General features: G+C 21.4%; 2 protein-coding genes across 2 annotated transcripts; both read left to right on the top strand.

The window, feature by feature from the left end:
• Window positions 1–1506: 1506 nt before the first annotated feature.
• Window positions 1507–10844, top strand: LOC135146660 (uncharacterized). The gene is made up of 15 exons (XM_064078786.1): window positions 1507–1654; window positions 2055–2169; window positions 2226–2377; window positions 2435–2513; window positions 2579–2624; window positions 2777–2892; window positions 3384–3476; window positions 5460–5519; window positions 6008–6137; window positions 6262–6341; window positions 6398–6493; window positions 6545–6650; window positions 7524–7636; window positions 7854–7942; window positions 10691–10844. The coding sequence occupies exons 1-15, from the start codon at window positions 1565–1567 to the stop codon at window positions 10829–10831; spliced, it is 1506 nt and encodes a 501-aa protein (XP_063934856.1). The 5' UTR covers window positions 1507–1564; the 3' UTR covers window positions 10832–10844.
• A 301-nt stretch (window positions 10845–11145) lies between these two features.
• On the top strand, window positions 11146–11890 carry LOC135146661 (ATP-dependent zinc metalloprotease FtsH 3-like). The gene is made up of 4 exons (XM_064078787.1): window positions 11146–11191; window positions 11487–11573; window positions 11627–11723; window positions 11799–11890. Exons 1-4 carry the CDS (start codon window positions 11189–11191, stop codon window positions 11852–11854), a joined length of 243 nt encoding a protein of 80 aa, XP_063934857.1. The 5' UTR covers window positions 11146–11188; the 3' UTR covers window positions 11855–11890.
• The last annotated feature ends 523 nt before the right edge of the window (window positions 11891–12413 follow it).

Raw genomic sequence — 12413 nt, 5'->3', positions numbered from 1 at the left:
TGTTGGAGTTTTTTTTTTATATTAACATCTAACACAAAGTGGTTTTCCGTACTGTTTTTTTAAGTGGCCATACGACAGACAGTGAGAGCAATGAATCATAGTCCTTTAATTATAAAAATTCAACAGTTACTTTGATTCTACAGAGTGCAGTAATGTCATATTTTTTTGTCAAATTTAGGTATCTTAAGTAAAACAATAGGTATTTTTATAAGTTGTCACTCCTTTCTCAATATCCTCGCTTCAATTAGGTTAAATCCTTAATTTCTTAGGTCTTCAGAAATAAAGCTGCCATCTAATTCTGTCATTGGTCCTCTTATTACTATAAAACACTTATCTTCAAGAAGCTCATAACTATAATATTCGCATATTTTAGCAACAAACTGGTTTCTTTTATTTCGATAATCACTTGAGGAAGAAGGCCATAATTTGATTCCATGGGACACATTAGTGGCTATGCTTAAATCGAAATGGTTCTTTAAAAGTTCCTTATTGATATTTTGTCATAGTTCTTTCTTTCTAATAAATAAGGGGGTTGAGTCTTCCTTCTTTGCTGTCTAGTTTTTTATCTGCTTTTAAAAAGTATCCGTCTTATGGTGCATTCTCAAAGAATTGGAAGTAAAAATTTCAACTTTTTCAGTTGACATAGAAACACCTTCAATCTTGTTGTCAGAATTAGTTGTATCAGTCAAGGAAATTTGAAACGGCTCTGTGCTTCTTTTCTTATTTCTTTTAATTTTTTTTCTTTCTAATAACTACCAGTTATCAACTCGAAAAAATTCCGTTTACCTTTTTAGCGTATTGTTCTCCTTTCTCAGAGTTGTACTCTCTAATTCGAGAATTGAAATAAACATACAAAATGTGTTCTTTAACAGGTTAAATACGTAAAAAATCATCGAGAGCTGTCGTAGTAGCTCCGCGGTTTAAAGCATTGATGCGCAAACACAAGATCGTGGATTCAAAAAAAATGCAAATGTCTACAAAATTTGTGTAGTTTAACTGAGAACCTTTTATAAATTATATAAAAAGGCTCAATTTAATTTTTATAGCAATATGTCTAAACTATTTTTGTTAATGAATATTATTTAAGCATACGTCACTTGTACCTATGTCATATAAAAGCAGGAGATAATATACTATTTACTTTTTTATAAAATCCAAGCTTATTCAAGCAAACTAGTTTCTTTTCTCACTACTAATTTCCTGCATGTCAACAAAGTGTGTTTTGTATGCAAGCAACCCTTGTAAGCTTAAGCGAATTCCACGCATGTCGCATTGTACTCCTTATTTAGTAAAGCAAGCGTAGCTTACCACCCTCGTGCACGTCTTTGTACAACTTTTAAGCTTTAATTTAACATAAGCGATATCGTGTTGTTTTTGTAACGTTACCCTTTTAATGTATTTTTGTTAGAGGTTATAAGCATCGGAGATGGCCTTTATATATAATTTTCGCTTAATGACCCATTTACCACCTTCTTTATCTAAGCGCCACAACCCTTTTCGCTTTTCAATTCCTATTAAAGCGTTTAGAAAAATTTCATATTGGAATGAAATTAATTTACCGAGGATGCAAGCTGAAGCTGACGCACAGCCTCTTAATTCGAAGAAACAATATGTATTATTGAGCCATTTGAATGCTAAAGGAGGATTTGATGATGTTATTATTTATTCTCTAGCCAAATTAAGATTTTTTATGTAGCTAGTTTAAATAAAATTTAATATTAATTATAAATTTCTTATTAAATATTTTAATTTTTATATTTGTTCGTAAGATTTACTTCAGTTTATTTTAATTTACTTTATATAACGCTTTATTATTATTAATACGTGCTCTTTGTATAACGTTTTTTATTTATTTCTTTTTAGTTTTAGTATTTTTAGGCTCATTTGTTAAATTTACTTTTTTTCTATTAAGCTTATAAAAAAGCTTTTTATAATATAATATAATTTATTACCTCTTTGCGCATCTTTGCCTTAGACTTTTTATAGTACGTCTATTTTTTATAAATAATTAAATATTTACGTTTAAGGTTTTTTTTTGTATTTTCTTCGAACAGGTTATTTCACGTGTAGAAAGTGGTAAATTTGCCATTGATGATTCTGGAACAAAGGAATACTTAAAAGCCTTAGTGGCCACTGATAAAATTAATAATCTTGATCTTCAGAATTTAAGTTTGTCTACTTAACTTTTTTATATATTTTTATATATATTTAACTTTTAATTTCAGTGAGGAGTGTACACAGCTTTAAGGAAGTTCCCAATAAAGAACTGGAACGGACCAGATTAACTTCATCTTCTAGCAATCCTGTTCCAGTCACACTTTCTAAGCCGATTATTGTTGCCATGCAAGAGCCAACTTTTCTTTCTCAAGTTTGGAAGGTAAATTTTAATTCTTTTTTCTGAAAACTCTTTAACAAATTCTATCTTTGAATTTAGGTTATTAGAATTGCCGTGTTCAGTATTATTGGATTTTCTGCTTTAAGTGCACTGTTAGAGGAAAAAGGCTTGGGAAAAGGTTTTTTTTTTGAATATCTTTTTAAATATATTCAAAATATCTAAGTGTTTGATGTATAAATCGAGGCGTTTCCTTACATTCTGAGATCGAGCCGCAAGCTCAGAAACGGAAGTAAATTTTATATTATATTTTTGGTTCATAAATTAAAATACATTATAAAGCAGTAGTAGTGGTAATTTTTTTTTATTTGTTATCGTAGTCAACTAAATGACTAATTTTTATAAACAAAGTTTTTGAGATTTATAATATGTTTTCTATTAAAGATATAAATTTGAAGATGTTCGTGGCGTTGATGAGGCTAAAGAAGATTTAGAGGAAATTGTGGAATTTTTGAAAAATCCCGAAAGATTTACTCGTTTAGGAGGGAAACTGCCTAAAGGTTTTTTTTTAGCTGCTTAAAGTTTTTACTCGTGATTGTGGAACTTTTTTTTTTTAATATCTACTTTTATTTTTTTATAATACATATATTATTTAGAATTATTTTTTAAAGGACTGAAGTTTACTTTTGAATGTTTTTTTTTATAAAAGTATGACTGTGTGTTACGGGTAGTTGCTTCTAAAATTGGCATATTCAAACTTTATTTGTTCTCTAAAAGCGATTTCCCACCCGAATAGAATTATTATAAACAAAGCACATAAGAATATATTTATTCTAATAGACATAAAGTGTGTCACTTTACATTTCAATTTTTGGTACTTTTTAGTTGACTGGTTTAATAATATTTGCGAGACTTTAGTTACTCATTGTAATATCATTTCTAAAAATTGTCGTTATGTGTAAAAATTGTTTTGTTGCCCTTTAAGTGCAAATAAGCACAAGTTTAACCAGTAAGTTTTATTTTGTTTCTGATTGTAAAACTTTGTATGAAGGTGTACTTTTGATTGGTCCGCCGGGAACAGGAAAAACTTTATTGGCCAGAGCTATTGCTGGAGAGGCCGACGTTCCGTTTTTCTATTGTTCAGGTTTATTATGATGTTTCTTTTTGAACACAAATAACTTGAAGTAACCATTTATACTAAATTGATAATTTTTTATTACAATTTATTGAAATTTAACAACTATAATTGGTATAATTTCTTTTAAATTGGTTAGTAGAATTTTTTCCTTATATATTTTAACAATAGGATAACAGTAATAGTTATTATAAATTTTAATAGGTTAACTTTTATATTATTATTAATACAAACCTTTTTATTGAACACCAAAAAAATAATTTTAATTTATTTATATTAATCTTAAGTAAATTTATATATTAATAATAGTTTTTTAAACTTTTCATATTAATTATGTTGACATTTTTTTTTGAACTAAATATTTAACATTTAATATTTCCTAGTACTTTCTTTAGCTTTCAAGTGTTTTTTTATATAATTATATATAACACAAATGCATAATAATTGTATGTTTATATTATTATTTTACTTATCATAATTATTAGAATCGTAAAGTAATAATAAATATATAAACATATAACTTTTATATAGTAATAAGAATACTAATAGTTGCATTCCTTTTTTTTAATAATATTTTATATATAAAAGTATAACATGATATTATATTAATATGATAATATATAATCAAAGTTAATAATTATTGTATTATAATGTTTGTAGAATTTTACTTGATGTTTATTATTTATATACGAATGCGAAATAATAATTATAATTTTCTGTTAATTACTTTTAACTTTCATAATAATTTTTTTTACTTTAAAAAATTTTGATCGTATAATTATAATTATAAGAAAAGTGTTTTTATATTTTCTTTATTTTATATAAGTTTACTTAATATTATTTATATAATAGATTTATAGTACAAGTTTTACGATATTATATTGCAATATTAAAGTTAACTCTCTAATAATAATTTATTGAATTTTAAAAACTTTAATATTAATTTTTTTATATATAAGAAATCATAATAAGAAAATAATTATTATTGTAATATTGTTTAAAGTTTTTTTTATAAAAGTTAACTTTATTATTATTTTTTATAAGCATTAAAATTTTCTCTAATAATGATTACAAATTAATTAAAAAAAATATTTTTATTATTTTAAATAAAGTAAAGTTTACTTATTATTCGTTTCTTTTATATTTAATATATAATAATTTTTTATAACTTTTTTAATTCAAAGTATATTTGCTTTTATTTTTTAAAATGTTTATTTATACTTAAAATGGTTTATATATATATTTCTTTACTAAATATTTATAATTTTTTTTATAATGCATTTATTCTAATTTTTTTTTATTAAACATAAATTTTTATATTAATTTATATATAAAATTACAGATAAAAAATTAAAGAAATGACTAATGCAGTTTTTATAATCTTTATTTTCCTGACCCAAATTTTTTATAATTTGGCATGTTATAGTAAAGTCTAACCTTTTTAAAAGTTAATATTTTTGGTTAAATCTTTTTACTCATAATTATTTTTAGTTTTATTTACTTTATTTTTTTACGTAATAAAGAAGTTTATTTATAAATGATTCTATAAAATTATAGAAATATATTATACCTTGAAAATTTCTAAAGTCCATTCTGTATATATTATGAAATAGTAAAAAATACTTTTCAAAGAAAACTATATATGCATTTTTTAATAATTTTTATTTTAAGCAAAAAACTTTTACGAGTTAAATTTTTATTAATATTTTTTGAATTAAAAACAAGAATTTTTTTTTAATTTGTATAACGATGATAATTTTTATTGGTAACTAAAAATTATTAATACAATATTATTGTTTTCTTTATTTTTAAATCAACGGTTTTTTTTTACGCATTTCGTTATTATATTAATTTCCTTATATATTAATTAATTGCTATATTTTTTTTCGGAATTTTAATTTTTCTTATTAGTGCACTTTTTCATTATTGACTTTTCTAAACGGCTTTTGTTGTTTTCTTTATTTTCACTGACTTTTTCGGTTAATATTACAGGCTCGGAGTTTGATGAAATGTTTGTTGGGGTTGGTGCTCGACGTGTTCGGGATTTATTTAGTAATATTAATTTTCATATTGCTCGGAGTTTAGCCAATCAACATACCTTATTAATATTAGTGTTTTTTTAGCCAACCAAAATATACCTTAAAGTAATGTAATATGATGCGTTTTTAAATACTTCTTAATGATTTATTGGTTTTTTAATAAATTATTTGACGAATCTTAGCACATTTTGAAGATGTTGAGTAGTTTTTATATGCATAAAATTTTAATGTATACGAATTAACCAATAGTAAATAGCTTTTTTAAGGCTGTAGTAACTTTAAAAAATAATTTAAAGCTACTACTTTTTAAACCTTCACAGATTATTAACTATTTGGTCAAATTTAGCATTTTTGGTCTTATTTGATTACCTGCCAACTTTTTGTTAATACAAGATTTTTAATAAAAAATTTTATTATTATATAAAACGAATAAAAATTTAGTAATTTTTTATATATACATTGTCTATTACAATGTTTTTGTGATTACTATAATTATAAAAGACGCTGCAAAGAAAAAGCAGCCGTGCATTATATTTATTGATGAGATTGATGGGATTGGCGGAGTTAGAAACCCCAAAGACCCCAACTATTGCCAAATGACGTTAAATCAATTATTAGTAGAGATGGACGGGTTTATTATTATTATCATTATTCGAATTCATCTATTTTACCGAACTTTTATTATATGTATATTTTAGTAACTTTTTAGTCTTAACAATTTTTATTTATAATCTTTTATCGCACCAACACGTAAGTTTTGCACAAAACGAAGGTGTCATTGTTATTGGAGCCACAAACTTTCCCGAACTTCTTGATAAAGCTTTGATCCGTCCAGGTTTTTTGTTATTATTGCTGTTGTTTATTATTATTACTTAATATTATTATGATCAGGACGTTTCGATAAGCATGTGAATCTTCCTTTGCCCGACATAAAGGGGCGAATAAAAATTCTTGAAGCTCATATAAAAGATATTCCCGTCTCGGAAGGCAACCACCAATCACCTTTTAAATTAAGCGATTTTTGACCAATAACAATAGATGTTGACTTGTCGACTTTAGCACGAAACACTCATGGTCTTTCTGGCGCCGACTTGGCTAATATTGTGAATCAAGCCGCCCTGAAGGCCTCCGTGGAGGGAAAAAGGTGGGCGTCTTGCAAAGTTATTATTATTATTATTATTATTATTATTATTATTATTATTATTATTATTATTATTATTATTATTATTTTTGTTATTATTTTATATTATGCATTGCTCTTTTCTCTTTTCTTAATTATTATTAAAGCTTTAATTTTTTTTGCTATTATAGTTTATTGAATATATTTTTATTTCGTTATTTTTTTAAAGAACTTTTATTATTATTATTATATTTATTATATATAGCTTTTAATGTTTGTATTGATATAATTTATGGAATATATTTATATAATCTCATAAATAGTAGTAAAAAGTAAATAATAAAAAAATATTTAAATAATAAATAGGATACTTTAATTATTATTATTTTATTTTCAAAGTTTAATCCTTATACTTTATGCTAGTTTATATTGTTATGTGTATCTTTAACTTTTTTTATTATAACTTATATATATATTTATATATTCTATAACAGTTTTATTATTTTATGTATAAAGTTTATCCTTTATACTTTATTCTCTTTTTCTAATAATTATTATATGTAGCTTTATATATGTATTATTATTTATTTAATATATTATGGCAGTACTTATATTTTATTATTAAAGTTTAATTCGTCAAGCGGTATGCTTTCTACTTAATTAATATTATAAATTTTTTTTTCGTATTATTATAATTTATTTATAAGTATGTAATTCTAAAGTACTTTATTTATTATTTTTTAAAAAAGCTTATGCTTTTATTATTTATTATTATTATTATTATATATATAAGCCTTCAATTTTTGGTATCATGATTTATTTTATATAATTATTATCAGTCCTATTTACAAAGGTCTTAACATTTTTTATAATAAATATGTCAACATTATCTTAAAGGGAAGTAGAGATGTACCATTTGGAATACGCGAGAGACAAAATCTTGATGGGCTCCGAAAGGAAATCTTCCGTTATTGAAGAGGCTAACCGCCGCTCCGTGGCTTTTCACGAAAGTACCCGTTAAAATTTTTTGGGTCCCTTTAAGTTATTTTAGTCTCTTATTATTTTATTAGCAATTTTTTGTATTTGTTATTAGTATGATTCAATCATGTCTATCATCTATTATTTTGATTGATTGAGATATTCTATTACCGCAAGTTAGCTGTTTATTTTTTCTAAACTGCAACAATTTCTTATTTTGCAATGTATTATGACACTAATAATCATCAGGCGGGCACGCGCTCGTGGCCATGCTGACTAAAGGCGCTCTGCCCATTCACAAAGCCACAATAATGCCACGTGGAAAAGCGTTGGGGATGGTTTGACCTTTCCATAATAAACATTGACAGGCTGAAAAGTTTTTGTAGATGTTTAAAGATTATTTTAAACTTTTAATAATTTATTTTGTACTAATAAAAAAATGTTGTGTGATTTAAGAGTTATAGCGAATTATAAAAATATAAGGAAATAAGGAAAGTCATTACTTTTTTAGAGGAAATCTTTAATATTATTATTATCATATTGTTTATATATTTATGTTGTAGTTCTTATATAGAAGCATTAAATAGTAATAAAGGGATGTATATATTATCTATATAAACTGTAGTGAATACCTATAAAACTTTATAAAGTTGTTAGTATATTATAAATATTTTTATTTGGGAAAGATTATTATAGTAAACATTCCAATATTTTTTTTTATAAAAAGTCTAATTGTACTCCACTATAACTTAAGTAAAAAAGATTTTAAATATATCACTAAAGTTATTATAGTAAACATGTAGTCCTTCTTTTGATACTATTTATACTTTTATTTATTATTATTTTTCAAAAAGTTTTATTTTTGATACTTTTTTGGTATTTAACAAAATAAAACTTAAAAAATTGAGTTTATTAGTTTTTTTTTATTATAATATTTTTTTTATTTAAATATTTATTATTTTAATGACTTTATAAAAACTTAAAAATATTTATATTATTATTAATTTTTTAAGTAATTATTAAAACTTATATTATATTTTTTAAGAACTTTTAATAAAAAAGATATTTTTTTTAAATAATGTTATATATTTTTTATATAAAAATATTTATTTAAATTATTATTAATTATATAAAATCTTTTTCATATAAATAAATCGAAAAAAAATATTAATATTATGTTTACTTACTTATCTTTTTATTTATTTTTTAAAAAACTTTTTTATATTTAGGCAAAATAAATAAACTTTAAAAACGTGTTATATATTTTTTTATATATTAAAATTTTATTATCTATTTTTTATGAGCTTAAATAATTTATATAATAATTAATCTATTTTTTTTAAATTTATAATAATAAATTAACTATAATATTATTTTTATGTTATGAAGATATTTTATATACTATATACTTATATATTTTTCACTTTATAAAAACTTATATAATAATGAAACAGTTAAGTTTATTGATGATTTATTATAAATATTATATAGATTTAAAATATTTTTTATTCCGATTTTAAGTTTATTCTATTTTTATATATTAGGATTATTTTATTTATTATTTACTTTTAATTACATTTATTATATTTTAAATGCTTTTCAATGTTTTTTCAAATTTCTATTATACATTATTATATATTAGTCATAAAAGTTGCTTTATTACTACTATTATATATATTAACATTTTAGGTACTTTTCTAATGATTAAAAAGTAAAATTATAATTATTAGTATATATTTAGTATAAAATACATAATTATAGTAAAAAAAATAATAAAATGCTTATAATGATATATATTATTTTTTTTAAGAATAATAAATACTACAATAAATAATGAAATTTAATAATTTTAGTTAGTAAATTACTATAAATTTTTGAAGTGTTATTAATAAACAGTTTAAAAATGTATTTTATAATATTTTTTTTTATTTTTTTAAAGTTTATTACTATACTTTATGATTATAATATGTTTAGTACAAAATATATTTAATATTATAATATAAAGTAGAATTATTTTTAGTAATATTTTTATTTATTTAGTTTATTATTTTATAAATTTCTTTAATTTATAATTATTTTATGTATTACTTAAGTATATTTCTTAAAAAATATATTAAATAATATGATGATATAAAGTTTTTAAGTATTTTTTAATATAATGATTTACAATTCATTATAATAATTTTTGCAAATACCTATTTTTCTTGATATATAGAATAATATTACTAAAATTTTCAAAGAATTTTTTGTTCTTAATATTTTACATTTTCTTATAACAATTTTTTTTAAATATATATAAATAAAATAATAAGTTTGCCACTTTTTACTTTTTTTTGTTCATAATTATTTTATTACAATAATTATATTTATTTTTTCTTTATTATTTTTTTTTATAAAATAAGTTTCGTTAGTAAAAATTATTAATACACTCGACAAGTTTTAAAGTTTTCTTAATAATATTATATTTTTTTACGTTTTTACTGATTATTGTATTTTATTTTTTAATTATTACTATTACGCTTATATTATATTTACTTATAAAATAATTATTTATAGTTAAAAAATAGATAATATATTATTTAAAAAAGCTCTGAAGTACTTAATGTTTTATATAGTTTACCTTTTACCTATTTTTTTATGTAAATATTTATTATTAAATTTTTTCATAAATATAATGAATAATAAAAAATTAAAAAATATTTAATATATTATTAAGTTAATACTAATTATTTATATAAAAAGTAAATAAATATAAAAAAAGTTTTAAATTTTTTTTAAAGTTATTTTTTTATAATAGTGTCAAAAAATTTATTATTATTATTTATTAAAATTTTTTTAAAATATTTTTCTATTATTAGTATTTATATTAACTTTACATAAAAGTTTTATTATATTTTTTGTTTAAAATACTTTTTATGTATCTACTATAAGTTTTTATTATAATTATTATTTATATTTCAAAAGTTTTTCTTTGTTTTTTATATTTTGCAGGATATTTATATTAACATCCTATTTTATACAATTTTTTACTTCTGTTTATATAGTATTATATATAAAATATATAATAATAAGTACAATAAGTATAGGTTATGCAACTTCCTGAGAATGATATGCTTAATTGGTCGAAAGAGCAGTTATTGGCCACGTTGGATGTTTGTATGGGCGGAAGAGTTGCGGAAGAGTTTATATTCGGCAAAGAACACGTGTCAACAGGGATATTAATATAATAAATATTAATTGACTTTATTATTATCAGAAAGGGTTATCACTATAGAAATAATAATAATTAAAGTAGTTAATTGAAAGTAATTATATATATAAATAATAATAATAATAGTTTTATAGTTATAATCATATAAATAATTAGAGTAGTTTCTTAAAAGTAATTATTTATATAAGTAATAATAGTAATAGCAGTTATAGTTATAATCATATAAATACTTTGTGGTAGTTAATATTTAATAATAATAATAATAATAATAATAATAATAATAATAATAATAATAATAATAATAATAATAATAATAATAATAATAAAAGGGGCCCATTCTGATATCGAAAAAGCCACGCAAGTCGCGAGGTCGATGGTAATGAAATATGGAATGAGCGAAAAAGTTTATAAACTTTTCATTTATTTTTTATTTAATATTTATATACTGATATCATATTTCTCTTTATTTTCATAATAATTCATTTCACTATTATTATTTTATATACTTTTATCAATATGTTAAGCATAAACTTATTCTTTTATTATATTATTATGCATATACTTTTTGTTAATTTTCATTTTATTGATACATGCGTTCTTTTTCTTTTTTTATTTTTTTTTAATATAGGAAAGTTTATATTATTTAAAGAGAATAATACAAATTTTTTTAGTTGGGTTTAGTCTGCTTTAATGAAGAAACTAATATTAGTAGCGAGACGAAGAAAGTAATTGATTCTGAAATTAAAGCTTTATGCCAGGTAAAGTAATAATAACAATAATAATGATAATAATAATAATAATAATCATTTAGTCTGCTTATGAAAAAGCAAAAAATATAATTAAATCTAACGAACGGCAACTTCATCTAATTGCTGAAGCTCTCTTAGATAAAGAAACTCTATCAGCCGGTATGTATTATTTTTACTACCACTATTATTACTAATTATTATTATTATTTATAATAATAATATTGTTGTTATTAGAAGAGTTATACAGAGTCGTGGGGCTGAAGAATCCAAAAGTCAAAGCTAATGCTTGAAGCAGAAAAGAAATTCGTTAAACTCCTTTTATTTTATAAGCAAAACTTTGTAGTATAGAAAAGTTGTTTTAGAAATTATTAAATAAAGTTATATAATTACTCGTTCATTTTATTTTGGTCGAAAGATTATATTGATTTATTGGCCATCTTTGTAAAAGGCATCTTTTATATCAACAATTTATATAGGAATTTAAAATCTATATATATTCTATTTATTTTTTAAATAGAAGTGCAGATAGTTAAATTCTTTAAATACTTCTAAGTTGAGCTTGAAGGTCACACTTTTATTTGTACTTTTTACTTGAGTTAATTTACTGATCTTTTTTTTGCTCGCTATAAAAATTATTAGTAAATTAATTTATAAAAAATTTAAGTTGGTGTCCTAAATTATTATTATAATTATTGTTTAGAATTTTCTGGTTCTAATATAAAATTCTTGAAAGTAAATTAGTACAACGTCCTTAAGCTTTACCTTATAAAAGGTTTATAAAAAAATAATTAAGAAATGAACGTGTTATAGGAAAATAATAGTATTTCTTTATATATAAATGCTGTTGTG

This window comes from Zophobas morio, unplaced genomic scaffold, assembly GCF_036711695.1.
Source record: "Zophobas morio isolate AGI-343-1 ecotype UQ-CSIRO unplaced genomic scaffold, CSIRO_AGI_Zmor_V1 ptg000255l, whole genome shotgun sequence".
NCBI lineage: Eukaryota > Metazoa > Arthropoda > Insecta > Coleoptera > Tenebrionidae > Zophobas > Zophobas morio.
This window is presented reverse-complemented; position numbering and strand designations above follow the sequence as displayed.